A 16,898-nucleotide genomic window follows, 5' to 3' on the forward strand; every position below is an offset into this window, starting at 1 on the left:
TCTCTTTGTATGATTCCTGGGTGATCCTCAGTGCAGAGGGTTCAGTGTGAGTGAAATGGTGCAATATGAGTGAAATGAGGGGCAGAACCCTGTGGTTAACCCTGCTCTGACCCCCTGCTCTGCCCCCAGACAGCACAGAGGTGGAGTGCAGCCCCAGCTCGGAGTCCACGGACCAGAGGAAGCTGATGGAGGAGCTGCAGAGCCGCTACAGGCAGATGGAGGAGAGGATCACCTGCCCCATCTGCATCGACGACCAAATCAAGCTGGTGTTCCAGTGTGGCCACGGCTCGTGTCCTGACTGCAGCAGCGCCCTCACCGTGTGCCCCATCTGCCGCCAGGCCATCCGGGAGAGGATCCAGATCTTTGTCTGAGGATGGGCGTTGCTCTCATTCCCATCCCAGCCCCATCCCTCCCTCCTCCCTCCCCGTTTGGGTGTAGATGAGAAGTGCAGGTTGGGCTCTGCGGGGTGTGGATCGCTGGAGGAAGGAGGGAAGCACTTCAGGGATGTGCTGGGGTGGAGGAGGAAGAGTTCCCTCCACCGTGCTGCTCATCCCGACACCCCAAACCACTCTTGAGAGCTAAACAGACTCCCCAGGAGATGCTCCAGAGGCCTCCAGGACTGCTCCGAGTCCCTCCTCCCTCATCCCTTGGCAGATTCCCGGGGAGATGCCAGGGATCAACTCTCCCAGACAGCTCCCTCTGAACCCTCGGGGCTCAACAGCAACGAGAGGCAAACCTGGATGTCAGGAGGTCCTAAAGACAGAGCGTGTGCCTTAGAGAAAAAGTAGTGAACACTGATTGGAGAAAATCTGTTACAACAAATATTTCTAACCTCTAAGTGACACTCTTCTTCCATTTTATTTTTTTCTTTTTTTTTTTTTTTTTTTGGCACAACCGTGTGTTCAGAGACTCCTGAGCTTTCTATCCATAATGCCAAAGGCAGGTGTTAAATACTCCAATCAAAGTGTAAAGAAAATAAATAGTAATAATTAAGATATGAGGGGAGGGAAAAAAAAAAGGGATTTCATTTTTGTTTCTTTGTTTTGCAGCAAAACTTAATAAAATAAAATATATATTTTCCTGAGCATTAAAAATGAATGTACAAACAGTAGCTGCAGTATGGATCCAGCTGTATTGTTTTCCAACTGAGTGAAGAATTATTATCCACTGAGTCATCCTGTAAAGTAAATTTTGGTGGAAGTGTGGCTGTTTGTGTGGGGGGGTTTCTCTGGTGACACAATGATGCCCAAACCTCCTGTTTGTTACGTATTGGAAGCAATATTTAAACAAACAAAACAACAAAAAAAAAATTCCTGTGTTCCTCTACTCTCTTTGTTCGTTAGCAAAGAGGTGGCAGATCTTTTAAAGAAATGTTGAGCTGTGTGGAATGTGTGGTGGTGATGGGAATATTTATTACTTTATAACCCTGTGGTGTACTGGGAAAGTTATTTCATCAATTCTTGACTCCTAGAGATAATATTTATCAAAATACTCACTTGAGCTTGTTAGAGTTTCAATAGATTTTTTTTTTTGAGCTGTGAAGATGGATCAGATTTAACCCTATAAAATTATTTGCCTCAGGCTTTGGAAAAGGGAAGGAAATTCTGTTTTCCTTGATGAACCTGCACCAAATTTATTGAGAGATAATGAGACAGGAGAGCTGGGGGAGTAGAGAGATAATTTATTGAGAGATAATGAGACAGGAGCTCCCCTTCCTGTCCTTTTCCACCATTCTCCTGTTGGATTTCCTGCTGGCTTTGGGATTTCTCGCTGGAAATCCAGGAAGTGTGGCCAAAACTCTCTATTTTACAGACAAGGTGAGACTGAGGGAGTAGAGAGAGGGAGATTTTTGTAGAAAGGCAGAATCAGGTAAAGAATCACCTCTGCTTTATGCTCCCACTGCTCCCAGCATTTCAGGAGGATTGGTCCACCCACAAATGGATTAATAATATTAAATAACAGCTAATTAACACAGCCCACCAAAGACCAGCGATAAAAATAGCCCCACCCTGAGTTGCACTTCATCCTCTGTGTTTTGGGCAACATTTCTGCCTCATTTAATCCCTGAAATTCTGCTTTTTCCGTGGTCAGGGCTGCACTGAGCTTCAGCCTGGGCTCAGAGCTCTGTGCTAGCACAGCCCTGCACAGGCACTTCTGTGAGCTCACACTGACAATTAAGCAAAATATTCCTTTTTCCTTGCCAGCTGGAGCAAACCCCTGCTTTCAGCTATCCGTCAGACCGTGGATTTTTCTAGGAACGTCAGCAGCTGCTGATCACGAGGGCCTGCAGGGTACAAAGGGGGAAAATGTCCTTCAGTCCCCAAACATCCTTTTTCTCCCCCTCACAGCACACACAACCCTTTTTTTAGCCTGTGACCCACTGAAAAGGCACCAGATTTAAGTGCCATTCCCACAGGAACTCTGCAAGAATGTTGGGTTGTTGTTTTGTTTCCTTTTCCCCACAAGCTGGGAGCTGAAGGCCTCAATCTGGGAGTGCTTTTTAAAGGAAGGCCTGGGTGAGGCCTTGATTGCTTTCATGTGGGACACCGAGGAGCTGCTCTGCTAAATCCCATTCCCTGGGGTAAGAAATCCTATTCCCTAGGGTAAAAAATCACATTCCTTGGGGTAAGAAATCCCGTTCCCTGTGGTAAATCCCGTTCCCTGTGGTAAAATCCCATTCCCTGAGGTAAAAAATCCCATTCCCTGAGGTAAAAAATCCCATTCCCTGTGGTAAATCCCATTCTCTGTGGTAAAATCCCATTCTCTGAGGTAAAAAATCCCATTCCCTGGGGTAAATCCCATTCCCTGGGGTAAAATGCCATTCCCTGGGGTAAATCCCATTTTCTGTGGTAAAAAATCCCATTCCATGGGGTAAATCCCATTCCCTGTGGTAAAAAATCCCATTCCCTGTGGTAAAATCCCATTCCCTGTGGTAAATCCCATTCCCTGGGGTAAATCCCATTCCCTGTGGTAAAAAAAATCCCATTCCTTGAGGTAAATCCCATTCCCTGTGTTGTGTGTTATGCACAGCTCTGCTTTAAACCAAATATTTCAGCAACTGAGTGCAAAGAGCAAAGCCAGGCTGAAGTGGCTGAGGGAGGGCAGTGCATCGTTGTGTGCAGAGAATCCTGTGCCTCATGTTCTCCACAGCCTCTCCTGGCCTCTGGAACATTCTGGGACATTCTGGAACATTCCTTCCCTCCTGAGAGCTGCTTCACCATTGTGCTTTGTACCCCCAGACAGCTCTGGAGCACAAAAATTGAGTTTTCCTCACCCAAATTTTCCTGAGATTTAATTCCAGTGAGGCCCTTCTACTAGAAATGATGGAAGAGAATTAGAATAACCAGGAGGGAGAAATAACTTGCTTTTAAAGCCTTTTTTCAGTGCCGTGAACTGGCAAAACATGGAATATCCATGGATCCATCAGCTGATCCCACTCCAGCTGGGCTTTCACAGTGCCCAGAGCTCAGGATGTGCATCCCTGAAGGTTTGCTTGGAAAATCCCAGCTCCCTACAAAGGACAATCCAGGTCCTGCTGCTCACAGGGAGGACAAAGCAGAGTCAGTTCCATGCCCTGCCTTGCTCCCCTTTCCCCATTACACCACATGGATTCCCTCAGTGTCATGTGTTCCACTGCTTTTAGACACAAACCAAAGCCAGGAATGGCTTTTTTTTTGCTGCCCAAATATAGTCAGGATGAGAGTTCCTGCCTGGAGTCCAAACCAAATATCTGCACTCCAGAACCTCCAAACCTCAGCAGAACTGCAGCAGCAGCTGGATAGCTGCCTGATAAAGAGTGGGGAATATTTTAATTTCATTTATCAGGAGCACTGCAGGACAAGGAGTTAATGAGGCTCCCTGAGCTGCACCTGGGAGTCCTGAGTGCCTCAGAGCTCTCCTCATCTGCCTCTCATTGCCCTAAAAACTGAGGTTTGTCTTGGCCTCAGTGCTGAGCTGGTTTCTCAGCAAATATTTGGCTCAAATAATCCTTTTCAAAGCACTCTGCAGCCAGGGGTTTGGTGGGGTTGGACGCGCTGGATTTTGGTGTGGATGGGCACAGGGCATTCCCAGGAGATGGGGAGAGAAAGCAAAGTGCTTTCCAAGGAAACAAACCCTGCTTTCCCTGCTGATCTGTCCAGGGATAACCTGACAGGGCAGCAGGATCCTGGAATGCCACAGAGGTCCTGAATCATCTCTGCAGCCCAAGATTCCCATTCAGCCAGCACAGGATAAATAGATCATGTGCAGTGTGGTCTCTTCCCATTCAGAACAGTCCAGTGACTCATGGAAAAGAGTTTTCTTGGCTGTGCTAACCTCTGGTAGCTGCATGGAGAAGTATTCAGGAGCAGTGAGGTCCTCAAAATGCACTTTACTAAAGCTCAGTGCACTCACTTTGCAAGGGGCTGTGCTGAGATGGGTTTTACAAAAACTTTTACTTTCTTTACATTGGGACAAAGGGAATTCTTGGTTCCCTCAGGAAATCATGTGAGTTCCCAACCATGCTGTGCTGAGATGTGTTTTACAAAAACTTTTCTTTACATTGGGACAAAGGAAATTCTTGTTTCCCTCAGGAAATTGTCTGAGTTCCCAATCTGTGCTTTAAAGCTCAGGCTCCTGTGCTCCCCTCCACAAAATCAGGGCACTCAGTGGGTGCTTGGAGGGTTTCAGGTTCTGCAACAGTGCTGGGGCTCTGAGACCCTAAAAGGTGCAGGTAAAATCCTGCCCTGGCTCAGGACTGGTGAGGCATTAAATTGCTCTGAGGGACCGAGCTGCTCTGGCAGGAGAGGTTAATGAAATTAAAAATAATAAAATTCAAATCTCTCCCCATCACTGAGTCCTCCTGGCTCTGGGAGAGGCAGAGGCTCTCAGAGCTGTTCCGTGACTGAAACTCAATGTTCTTCCAGCTCTGTGTTTGATAATAATATTTGTCTTTCAAGCCAGAGCTGCTTTGCTGGAGAAGAGCTCTTGGCTGGAGGTTTCAAGCCCCATTCCAAGGCAGGTTTTCCCCTCAGGTCTCCCCTCTCAATCAGCCTTTCTGTTCTCATCTTCAGACCCTGAAATTTCGAGTTCAGGGACTCGAGGAGGCATTGATCAGTTGAGTTTCTCTCCTCGTGCTGTGACTGCAGCTCAAACCACAAACAGAGCTGCGTTTGCATCTCTCTCTGGAGCTCCAAATGAAGGATTTTTTCAGGGATTTTTTCAGAGTCATGCACAGGCACATTCCTTCTGCCAACGGTGCTGCTGGGGAAGGAGGAACCATCCCTAGAAAGCTGCAGCAAACAGCTGAGGGGAGCCAATTCTGCAGGAAGGAAAGCCCTGGACTCTGGATTTCTGCTCTTCCTCATGCTTCCAGCTTCCCTTTGCAATTCTGTCCATTGCTTCCTTCCCTGGTACTCCTTATCCTTTTCCTGCTGCCCTTTTTGTCGTGGTTTTCCTTGGTGAGAGCTGAAAAGGAAAATGGTAATGAAATTGCACACCCAGACTCTCTGGCCTTATTTATCTTGAGTTCTTTAAAAGCTCCAGGCCAGCTTTAGTCTGAAAATATATGAAACTGAGCAAATGTTGCAGCCTTGATGACGAACTAGGGTGGAAAAAAATGCCAATTAAAAATTTTTCTCATTATTAAAATTACAAGGCTGTTCCGAAACCTCTCGAATGCCTCAGATGCCCCCAAGGAATTTTTTCATGACCTATTCCCTCCCTGGCATTTGCCTGTGGAACTGGGAGCTTCCAGAACTCCTTTTCCTCTGTCTGGGCAGATCTGGGGTTGAGTTCACCCCAGGACCAGACAGAAAAGTGCAACTTTCTCTGAAAACCTGAGAATTTCTAAGTAAGCTTTTCTAAAAGTCCTGAATTGACTCGAGCCTGGAGATGCCTCAAAGAACCTCCCAGATTAAGAAAAGTTGATAAACTCCTCCAAGGCAGCCTTTGGGACCCAAAATCAGTGTGATTCTGGAAACCCCTGATAACCTGAGCACCCAAAAACTCGCAGATCCCCTGCCAGGTTTGATGGGAGAGGGTCTGGAGTTCATTCTGTGTGAGTTGTGAACTCCCCGAGCTGTTTCCCCAGCAGAGGAGCTCAGGCTGCTCTCCCACATCTCATTTTCCATCCCTCCCGAGGACAGCCCGTGACAAAGGACTGAGCATCCCCAGCGACACATTCCAAGGGGGTGATGTGTCCCTTCTGGATTCCTTTTGCTGCCACCTCCCCCCTTTGTTTTCCTTTTTTCCCCCTTTTTTCATTCCATATAGCTGACAACTGCAGATTTGCCCTCTGCTGCTCACACAGTTAAAGAAAAGAGTTCATGTCCACCCCAGCTTGTTTCACTTTGCTGCTGCTCCTCCGCCAGCCCAACTTTCAGCTGCGGTAACATGATCCCACTTGGCAGAGCCTGAGAGAATCTTTGGCACATTGGAAAGAGGCTTAATGTAAAGTCTACTCTTTTTTTTTTTTCTTTTCCTTTTTTCTTTTTTTTTTTTTTTTTAATTTTTTTTTTTTAAGAGCTTTTTGCAACTCGGCTGGTTGTGCACAGCTCTGGCTGTGGCTGCAGGGCTGCTCGCAAAAGGCTCCAAATGTGAGCTCCAGGATTTACAGATGCATTCTGTGCAGGGAATGTCCTGAACGCCTCTCCCATCTCCATCCAAAAACTGCTCGAGGACGACATGGATCAGGCAGAAGAACTTTCTGCAGGCAGCAGGGAAAGCTCTCTGGCACTGGACGAGAAAAAGGGCAATTGGTGGAGAACCACGGTGGGATTTTTGTGTGTTTTTGGTGTGGTGGCTCTGCTGGTGGCTGTGGAATATCCAGGTGGAGCTGCAGATCAGGAAATTCAGGTGAGGAGAAGGGATTTGACTCTCAAACACCTGGGAGGGGAGTGGGGTGTGAAATAGAGGTGCAGGTGTGTTCTGGTTAGAGGGTGGAATCTAAATAGGTGAATATCTAAATAGATAAGTATCTAATCTAAATAGATAATCAGATCTGAGTAGGTCTATAGAGTAAAAATATCTAAATGGATAAATAGATCTGAGTAGATAAATAGGTCTATAGATAAAAAATATCTAAACAGATAAATAGATTTGAGTAGATAAATAGATCTATAGATAAAAAAGATCTAAGTAGATAACTAGATCTGAGTAAGTAGATCTATAGATAAAAAAGATCTAAAGAGATAAATAGATCTGAGTGGATAAATAAATCTATAGATAAAAAAGAGAGGGATACATCTGAGTAGATCTAGAGATAAAAATGTCTGAATAGATAAATAGATCAGAGTAGATAGATCTGTAGATAAAAAAGATCTAAAGAGATAAATAACTGTTAAGGTAACCAGATGTTTTTAGGGCAGTTTGAACCCCTTTTTGCCAAGGATCCCCAAGGGAACAGTGCATCCCAAGTGGGATCAGAGTTCAGGCTATGTGTGCAGCCTGAGAGCCAAACAGGGAATTCTCAGAGGGTTGGGGCTGCTTTCCCTCAGAGCTTTGCTGTTCCTGGGGATCCTCTGCCTCCCCAGCTGAGGCTGATGTGGCACTGCTGGGTTGGGATTTCTGGGCTGAGCTGAGCTGAGCTGAGCTGAACTGAGCTGAGCTGAGCTGAGCTGAGCTTCCCTGCTCTCCAGGGCTCCTGGCGTGGGATCTGAATTGGGACCTCCAGAGCCTCAGCTGCCTCTCTTTTGAGGTCCAACCCTTAGCAAGGTGTGCTGGGACAGCCAAAATCCAGGGGGATCCACGGCAGAGCTCTGGGACTCTCACAAGTTGAACTTCATTTTTCCTTTTAGCTTAGTTTTAGCTTCTACTTTTATTTTAAAAAAATATTCAAGTGCATCCTCTGCTGGTTTTTGTGTCTATAAAGATCCTGGCACAACTCCCCCCTTGTTTGCATCACATGTCAGGCTGTCATTAATTGGTCCTAATTCAGAGTGATGCTCCTGCTTGGCTTGAGGGGGAACTGCATGGCTGGGAGGGAGAAGGGAATTAATTACAGTCATTACAGCTCAATGAAGGAAATTACTGCAGGTCTGAGTGCACAGGGTGAATAATTCAGAGCAGGGGTGTTGGCCAGTGTCTGCCTTTATATATATTTAACATATAGTATATGTAATATATATATATATATGCTATATTCTTATATTATATATTTTAATATAATTATATGTATATACATATATAAATATTTTATATATTTTATATAATATATATATTATTTATATTTATATTTCATTTATATTATTATTTATATATCTTTTCTATAACAATAAATATAGATACTTTATCTATAATTTATATATAATTTTTATATATAATTTTTATATACTTTTTTTTTTTTTTTAATATAGATGTTGTTGAGAAAGACAGTTGAGTTCTTGCCCTTCTATTCCCTCCCAAGCATTTGGGGTGTTTGAGACCTTCAAACAGCTCAGGGGGTGTCAGGGCCTTTGGGAAGTGCCTTGATGCCTCTGGAACCCAGAAATTGTCACTGTCTCAGCTCCAAAAAGGGATACAGAGCTGGGAGACTTCCAGCAAACCCTTTTGGGTCCCATTAATTTCCCCCCAGGCACTGAAAGGCTTTCCCAGCTGGAGTCAGACGTGTCACACAATTTGTTCAATGCCCTCAAAGCTCTCCAGGCTCTCCAGAGCTCCTCTTGGCTTTGAAGGCATTTCAGCCCCACAGCTCTGCTCTCCAAAAACCTGCTCTCCCTGCACAAAGAGCTGCCTGTTTTAGTCATTTCTCCAGATTTACATTTCTTCCATGGCCAGCCTGGAGAGCCATGGCGAGGAGAGGAGGAAATGAGAACTTTCCAGGCAGAGCTGCAGCCTGGCTGTGGCCAAACCTCCTCATTTCTGCTCTCCAGGAGGAGAGTGGCTCCTCTGGGATGCTGCAGCCAGACAGCACCAGTTTCGTCTTTTCAACACCCCTGAGGCAAACCAGTGGTGATCCCCAACCCCCAGGCATCCTTTTCTGTGTAGATTTTATTCTACTGATGCCTGATGATTTTTGCCTTTTCTTTTTATATGCCCTTTATATATTTTCTATACCCTTTTATATATATTTTTGATACCCTTTTATATATTTTCTGTACTCTTTATACATTCTTTGTACCCTTGTCCAACACCCTTGTCTTTTTTGTAGCCATAATACAAAATAATTTGTACAATCAGACATAATTTTGGAGTTCTGCAAGGCAGGAAAACCAAACATCCCCAGCAGGAGGCCAGAGAGTTCTATGCCATCAAAAAACTTGAGGTTCAACCTTGGTTGAAACCTCTTTGGAACATATTTGATAAACTGAGTTCTAGCTTCATCTGGGGAGAAATTCTTTAGAATAAAGGGACATTACTTCATTTATTAGATTTCTTATGAGGGAATTCTAGACAGATAATTTTGCTAATTTTCAAAGTCTATAAAAATTGTATATGTGTTATACAGTGAGTGCATCTTGGTGTGTTCCACCTTGAAGAGCTGTGCACCTAAAATCCTATTAAAATCCCCAAACAAAACCCTTTAACCATGTCTAACTCAGAATTCTAAGACCAAAACCAGCACCACACTGTCCTGGGGTGTCTCCCATCTCCTCCAAACTCCTATTTTTTTCTTCAAGGAAGATGCCACATCCTCTGTGCTGCCAGGAGGGAGATCCCCAGCCCTGCCCAAAGCCTTTCCTCGGGCTGTGGTGAGGAGCAGAAGGTACACCATCACCCCAGGGCGCCTCAGGTGGGATCACTTCAACCTCACCTACAAGTAAGACCTGCTTTTGGCCCCAAAACTGCTCCTGGGGAGTGGGATTTTCCTGCTGGATCCCTGTGGCTGTTGCTGAGCTGCTAAAGCACTCTGAAATGAGAATGTTTTGACAAATTCTGCACCTTTCTCTGTTCAGGGTAGGTTCAGGTTCCTCACAACAGGGACTTGGCTCAGAAGGTCGTGACTGAGCATTAATTTGAGGATTAATTATTTTATTCTGGTGGTTTTTGAAGAGTTCTGTGTGAACCTAAATCAGCACTGAGGGAAGATAGCGGGGAGAATAGTTTGGATAGAAATAGAAAACAAGAAAACTTGTTTTCCTATCAAACCTTTGATATTTTTTTGAATTTTTTGGAAGTTCTACCTAAGAGTTTTCCACAAATACTCCCTTGAGTCTCCCAGTCTCCCAAGTGATTAGATTTTTCTTCAAAGGAAATAACTTGTTTTCCTATAGATATTTTTTCCAAGCTAAAAAACTTGTTTTCCTATCAGACCTTTACTATTCCTTGGAACTCTTCTGCAAGTTTTTCCTGAGATTATTCCCCATTAGCATGCTCAAATCCCCTGGAGCCCAAGTGTCAGGAACAAGAATTCCCTGCTGCTGGAATGCAGTTTTTCCCTTTTCCACCAAGCAGACTGGGAGATACCAGAATAAAAACAATTTTCCAAGAGAACCTAGGCTGGAGAGAAGCAAGAAAAGCTGTAGCTAGTCCAGAACACATAAAGAACATCAGGAATTCACTCACCCCTGCGGGGGTTTTATCAAATATTTTTCCCATCCAGCTCAAGCCACTCCTGATTTGAACCTCTTGCAGTGAGCGCTCGAAACGCTGGAGAAATCCTTGATTGCTGAGAGCCTGCAAAAGTGAGGAGGGAAGGGCGTTTTCCTGAGGCTGTCCTGTGTGTCCCTGCAGGATCCTGTCCTTCCCCAGGAACCTGCTGAGCGCCAGGGACACACGCCGGGGCTTGGCGGCAGCGTTCCGCATGTGGAGCGAGGTGTCCCCGTTCAGCTTCAGGGAGGTCCCGCGGCACCTTCCCAGCGACCTCAAAATCGGTGAGTGGCCTTTTGGGGATCCTGAGCTGGGGCAGGGTGCGGTGGGGTGGGGGAATTGCAGCAGTTCCGTGTGTGTGATGCAGGAGAGCTCTGCTGGGTGTTAATTCCAGCAGTTCCCTGTATAATGCAGGAGTTGGGATGCAGGAGAGCCCCAATGTGTGTTAATTCCAGCAATTCCATTTGTAATCCAGGAGTTGGGATGCAGGAGAGCCCTGATGTGTGTAAATTCCAGCAATTCCAGTGCATAATCGAGGAGCTGGGATGCAGGAGAGCTCTGCTGTGTGCTAATTCCATGTGTAATCCAGGAGCTGGGATGCAGGAGAGCCCTGATGTGTGTTAATTCCAGCAATTCCAGTGCATAATTCAGCAGCTGGGATGCAGGAGAGCCTTGCTGGATGTTAATTCCAGCAATTCCATGCATGATGCAGGAGTTGGGATGCAGAAGAGCTCTGCTGTGTGTTAATTCCATGTGTAATCCAGGAGTTGGGATGCAGGAGAGCCTTGCTGTGGGTTAATTCCAGCAATTCCATGTATAATGCAGGAGTTGGGATGCAGGAGAGCCCCAATGTGGGTTAATTCCAGCAATTCCATATGTGTAATCCAGGAGAGCCCTGCTGGGTGTTAATTCCAGCAATGCCAGGGTGTAATCCAGGAGCTGGGATGCAGGAGAGCCCAGCTGGGCTGTGTGGACTCAGCAGGGACTCTTGGATAAAGTTTTATTATTTCTTATTATTTTCTCTGCCTTTAGCCAGGCAGAGAAAAACTGCTTTTACAAGGCAATATTAATGTCCCAATGAATGCTTCCTGTGAGTCTCATGGGCAGGAAGGTTTAGGCATTTGCCAAGAATGAACCTTCAAATTCTGCCACTGGGATGAGATATCACAGGTAGGGGATCAAAACAGAATAATAATCCACAGATTATTCTATAGATGGGGAAAATGAAGTTGGGAGGGGAAGTGGCACAGTCAGGGTCACACAGAGCCAGAGGGCAGAACTGAAGGTGAAGCAGGTGAAGAATTCCAGGTGTTTTTGGGTTCAGGTGATTTTTGGGTTCAGGTGTTTGGGTTTTGCTGCTCCCACTGGAGCACTGCCTTTGCTCCATGGCTCTCTAGCTGCTCCTGACTTTCCTGGGGCCTGGAAAAGCTCAGTGCTGAGGCGTTTTCTGCTCAGCCTCAAGCCCAGATGTCAATTCTTGCTGGGATTTCTGGTGTGTGTGAAGCACAGATTGACCAGCATTTCGCAACACTTTCCCCTCTGGTGCTGCAGGACATTCTGTGCCTCCCAGGGCTCTGTCCTGCCACCACGTGTGACCTCCAGGTGCCCAATTCCAGGGATTCAGGATCCACTGTGATCCATCCTGGTGCAGCTCTGACTCTGAGGATCCTGCTTGTTCACAGTGAAAATGGAACAATCCCATCCAGGGGGTTATCAGCTCTGGCCAGCTTCCCCCTCAAAAAGAGAATTTCCACGTGGTGGTGTTGCAAAACCAGCTGAGCATTCCCTGCTGGAAAACAAATCCATTTGTGTCTCTTGGGAACAGCTCTAAATCCAGGGTCAGCCGTGGCTGAGCGTTACCAGCACTCCTGACATTTCTTGGCATTTATCTTTTATTTTGTGGCTCTGGAAGCTGGAAAACACCTTTCCAGCTCCCCAGGGGTTTTCTGGGCAAGCTGATCCTGCTGGATAAACCCCAAACCTGCTGCTTTTCCCCCAGGATTCTACTCCATCAACCACACGGACTGCCTGGAGTCTCTGACCCACCACTGCTTCGATGGCACCACGGGGGAGTTGGCTCATGCCTTCTTCCCTCCCCACGGGGAAATCCACTTTGATGACCACGAATATTGGATCCTGGGCAACACCAGGTTCAGCTGGAAAAAAGGTAACACAGAGCACAGGGTGAATGCCTAGGGTTGAGATTTTTAGTCTGGGGTTTGCCTGATGTGGGGAAGTGGCAGAGAGTTGGGATTTTCTGTGGGTTTGGAAGGTGTTGCTCCTCTGCTCCAAGGGACGCTGGGTGGTGGCAGGGCTGTTTCTTGCTGGAAAGTGGACTTTTTGGATGGTTCAGCCACATCCTTCAGTTCAAATCCACGTTCTGGATGCTGCCACGAGGCTTGAGTTTGCCCTCCAGGCTGTGGGGGATGCAGAGGTCAAACAGGAGGATCTTTCAGACTGGAATATTCTGCTGGCAGCCCCAATCCCAGTTCCAGCTCAGGGCTGGGGGAACAGCAGGAAGCCGAAGAGGATCACTGCTGCACTGACCTTCAACCACTGCAGTTCTCCTGGAGCCTGGCACTGCTCTGGCTCCTGCTGCTGGAAATTGGAAGCACATGGAAATGAATTGGCTCTATTTGGGCTGAAGCAGCTCCAGAGAAGATGAAACTGGAGCACTGTTGGCTGTTCTGGTGCCGAAACATTTTTCACACCAGGAAAAATTTGGCGTCAGAGCCGCACACCAGTTGTGTCACCAGCTGTACTGGTGTCACTTTGACACACACCCAACGCCAGATTTTGGGTTTGGTTTCCCTTTCCCCAGGGGTGTGGCTGACAGACCTGGTGCACGTGGCAGCCCATGAGATTGGCCACGCCTTGGGCCTCATGCACTCGCTGAACCCCAACGCCCTGATGCACATCAACGCCACGCTGACAGGCAAGAAGAGCATCTCCCAGGATGAGGTGTGGGGAATCCACAGGCTCTACGGTGAGCAACCAGAGCTCTGCTCTTGCAGGGCTGGGGCTGAAGGGGCAGCTGGAGCCTGTGCAGCTCTGGGGGTGTCACATCCCAGCTCTGGTTTTGTGCTCCTGCTTCAGATCATCCCCCAGCCCAGCTCCGTGTTGCTCCTTCTGAGCAACAAACTGACATTTCACTGAAATGGGATGGCTCAGCCTCCCCCAGCCCCTCTGACACCTCCTCTCCTCCCATTCCAGGCTGCCAGGACAGATTAATCATGTGCCCATCGTGGGCAAAAAAAGGTTTCTGTGAGAAGCGCAGGAAGCTGATGAAGAAGCACTGCCCATCCACCTGTGACTTCTGCTATGGTACCCAAGGGCTTTCCTGGGATTTGGGGTGGGATCTGCAAGGGGGAAGAGGGAAAAGTCTGAATTTCACACCAAAGATCAGTGGACATGAGTGATCCAGCTCCATGCAGCACAACAGGGATGGGAATCTTGGATCTGAGTGCAGATCCAGGCCTGGAATGAGGAATATTTAAACATTTCTGGAGTGGAACATGAAACTGTTAAAAGAGAGTAAAAGAGAAGTTCCTCTCTGGTTTAGGGAATAGCAAGGCAGAGAGAGAGGCTGCAGGGCAGATCCTGAGGCAGGAATGGGACAGAAACAAGACTGAGGACATCTCCAGCACAGCTGACAGAACAGGAGAGAAAGGATGTTAATCACCTTATCCAGGCTCACTTTGTGGATTCAGATGAGGAATAAAGCAGGACCAAGGCAATTCCACCTGCTGCAGCTGTGGAATTAAACTCAGATAAACACCCACAGGCCTGGAGATGTCCTGTATCAGCAATCCTTCGGCACAGAGGTGTTTCTTTGGTCACATTAATGAAAGATGCAATCAGATAATTACAAACACAGCTATTCCACAGGCTTGTGCAGACCATGGACTCCTCATATCCTCCTCCAGAGCTGTGAAAGGACAATTGGTTTTTATCCATCTCAGTTCACACACCACGAAGCTGTTTTTATCTTTGCACATCCATCGTGTCATTTGTCAATCCAAAAACTGCTCAGGAGGAACTTTTAAATTAATACTTGCAAGTTCCTTAAAGATAATTTTGAGAGTGTTTTGGGGTGACTAAAGCTTGTTAACTTGTGCATTTCCTTCTCTCCCTGGGCAGAATTCCCATTTCCAACGGTGCCTCCCACTCTGCCCCCACCCAGGACCAAAACCAAGACAGTTTCTGAGGGCAGGAATGTCACCTTCCGCTGCGGGCAGAAGATCATCCACAAAAAAGGCAAAGTCTAGTAAGTGCTCAGTCCCTGATCCCAGGGCTCAGGAGACTTTACACACCAAAATCCATGGGGAAGGATGACAAAACAGGGAAATAAGAGTGGAGTTTGTAATGTGGAACTCAAAAAAAACTTATAAATATATATATAAATCTAATTTTTATATATAGCACAAAGCTAATTCCTACCATCAAGCCAAATCTTCCAGACCATATTCTGCAAAACCCCTAAAATTTAAATTTACCCTTTCAGTTAATAGTTAGTTGCATGTGACTAAAATATGAACAGACTCTGGATGTATATAAAATCTATTTTGGCTCAAATCCATGAGTTGGTTTAGACCTGAGGAGCCAAATTCCATCAACTTTCAGAGATTCAAGTTCCAAAACTTCTCAGGATTGTGCTCTGCTAACCCTGATTATCCACCTGAAATGAAGAGTAAAACTCAGCCATGTTTTGCTAAAGTCTCTACACTTACTCATCAAAATTTATTAGAAATAAGCCCCACCACAAATTGAACTGTGCAGTTTAATTTCCATTATTTTTTTCTCCTGACAGCTGGTATAAAGACAAGGAGCTCCTGGAATATTCATATCCAGGTTATTTATCCCTCAATGAAGACCACATGAGCATCATTGCCAACGCAATTAACGAAGGAACTTACACTTGTATAGTGAAGAAAAAAGAAAGAATCCTCACTACTTATTCCTGGAGAATCAGACTGAAGCACTGACAGCCCTGCAATGAGCCTTCAGCTCCTGCTGCTTCTGTTCCCAATTGTTTCTTTGGCATTTTATATTTAATCTCCAGTACTGCAAAGGAATTCTCCATCAGCTGCTTCGTTACCTTGGGCAAAAGAGACTCATTACTGGAATGGCAAACTCTTCCAGATTAGTTCTAATGATAAAGGATTTATCAATCATGTGCTGTACAGAGAATTAAAGCCATTTTTGTAAGAAAAGTGTCAGATGGTGCAGTTGAGCTGCGTGGGGCAGTTGAGCTGCTGCAAAGCCCGTTGGGATGGCAGGAAAAGGATCAGTTTGACACTCTCTGAGTATTTTTCTGCCATTTTTTTACATCCTGGCACAAGAAATTACAAGGCTAAGCCTTAATATTCCTTTTCTTTCACTTGTCAGGAGGATGAGGATCACACAAACCCTGTTTTGCTTCTCAATTCTCCATTTCAACTGCCAGTTCAATTATCCACAGAACAGCTTTTCCCCCAAAGTGGTTTGTGGGTTTTCCTCTTCTCCCAACAGGCATTTCCTGCTCAGAGTTTGGTCCTTGAGGTGTCAGCAGTGAGTCCTGGGGGAAACCAGGCTGAGGAAAATTGAGCTGGAAAGGGAATAATTCCATGTCACTCCCAAACTATGCAGTAAGGTTCTGGTTTAATCCTTCACTCTGCTTTTCAGTGGGTCACTGAGGAAGCTTCTGGAATCAGGAATGGTTCAGCTGGTTCTCCCTGAGCAGCAGGCAGGGCTGAGGAGAGCAGGGATTTGTGGAAAACATCCCTCAGGAAAACATCCAGACTGCATTCCCAGCTCAGCCCAACCGCAGCACATCCACATTCCAGCCCCACAGCCTTTTCCCAGCAAAGCTCTTCAGAATGTACTGAAATTGATAAAATGTTTAGGGTTGGAGTTAATCCCCTGGCTGGCCTGAGGCCCAGCTGGGGTTGCATGAAAATGTGGTGTTTTCCAGATCTCCCTGTTCCCAAACAAAGTGACAGCACCACAAATCAGGGATGCTGAGATTCCAGCAGGATTCCTCCTCTCCTCTTTCCCCAGAAAGGATTGGAATGTTGAATTACACAACCACTAAAGATGAGCTCTTCTTCAGATGGAAAAAGGGCATATTACAAAAAAAAGAAACTTCCACAGAAAATAAAGTTTCAAGTCTCCATATTAAATCTTTTTTGATTTATAAAACAATAGTTAAACTTGTTTTACACCATTGTAAATACATTTACAGAACAAAAAAAAAACTGGTCAGAGTATCAAACCCAGCCCAACTCTCTCCCAGGTAACAGGACACAAACCTCAGAATTGTCTTTTTTTTTTGCCCCAAATATATATTCAGACACAAACAATTTACTTATTTAAAATAAAAAATAAACTCTTTACTGTCACCAACATCCCAC

General features: G+C 45.9%; 2 protein-coding genes across 3 annotated transcripts in view; both read left to right on the forward strand.

Annotated features, from left to right (window-relative positions):
- The window catches only part of MIB2 (MIB E3 ubiquitin protein ligase 2), a 38,871-nt gene extending 37,760 nt beyond the window's left edge, over positions 1-1,111 (forward strand). For both annotated transcript variants that reach the window (XM_085080243.1, XM_085080246.1), the window contains one exon: positions 130-1,111. In XM_085080243.1, coding sequence (XP_084936369.1) covers positions 130-371 — 242 coding nt within the window. In that variant the 3' untranslated portion in view covers positions 372-1,111. The remainder of the gene's footprint in view (positions 1-129) is intronic.
- Positions 1,112-6,264: 5,153 nt separating this feature from the next.
- MMP23B (matrix metallopeptidase 23B) lies at positions 6,265-16,855 on the forward strand. Its single transcript, XM_085080378.1, has 8 exons — positions 6,265-6,834; positions 9,597-9,736; positions 10,651-10,790; positions 12,506-12,673; positions 13,328-13,492; positions 13,720-13,830; positions 14,647-14,773; positions 15,317-16,855. The coding sequence occupies exons 1-8, from the start codon at positions 6,664-6,666 to the stop codon at positions 15,489-15,491; spliced, it is 1,197 nt and encodes a 398-aa protein (XP_084936504.1). The 5' UTR covers positions 6,265-6,663; the 3' UTR covers positions 15,492-16,855.
- The last annotated feature ends 43 nt before the right edge of the window (positions 16,856-16,898 follow it).

The sequence above is a fragment of the Lichenostomus cassidix genome, chromosome 21, assembly GCF_008360975.1.
Source record: "Lichenostomus cassidix isolate B80296 chromosome 21, HeHo_3.0, whole genome shotgun sequence".
NCBI classification, from domain to species: domain Eukaryota; kingdom Metazoa; phylum Chordata; class Aves; order Passeriformes; family Meliphagidae; genus Lichenostomus; species Lichenostomus cassidix.

Bases quoted from the DNA above. Each gene is read 5' to 3' on its own strand.
- MMP23B (XM_085080378.1), top strand. From the start codon at position 6,664: ATGGATCAGGCAGAAGAACTTTCTGCAGGCAGCAGGGAAAGCTCTCTG. The intron at 6,835-9,596 runs GTGAGGAGAAGG...TTTTTCTTCAAG, and splicing joins CTGCAGATCAGGAAATTCAG to GAAGATGCCACATCCTCTGT. The intron at 13,493-13,719 runs GTGAGCAACCAG...CTCCCATTCCAG, and splicing joins GGGAATCCACAGGCTCTACG to GCTGCCAGGACAGATTAATC.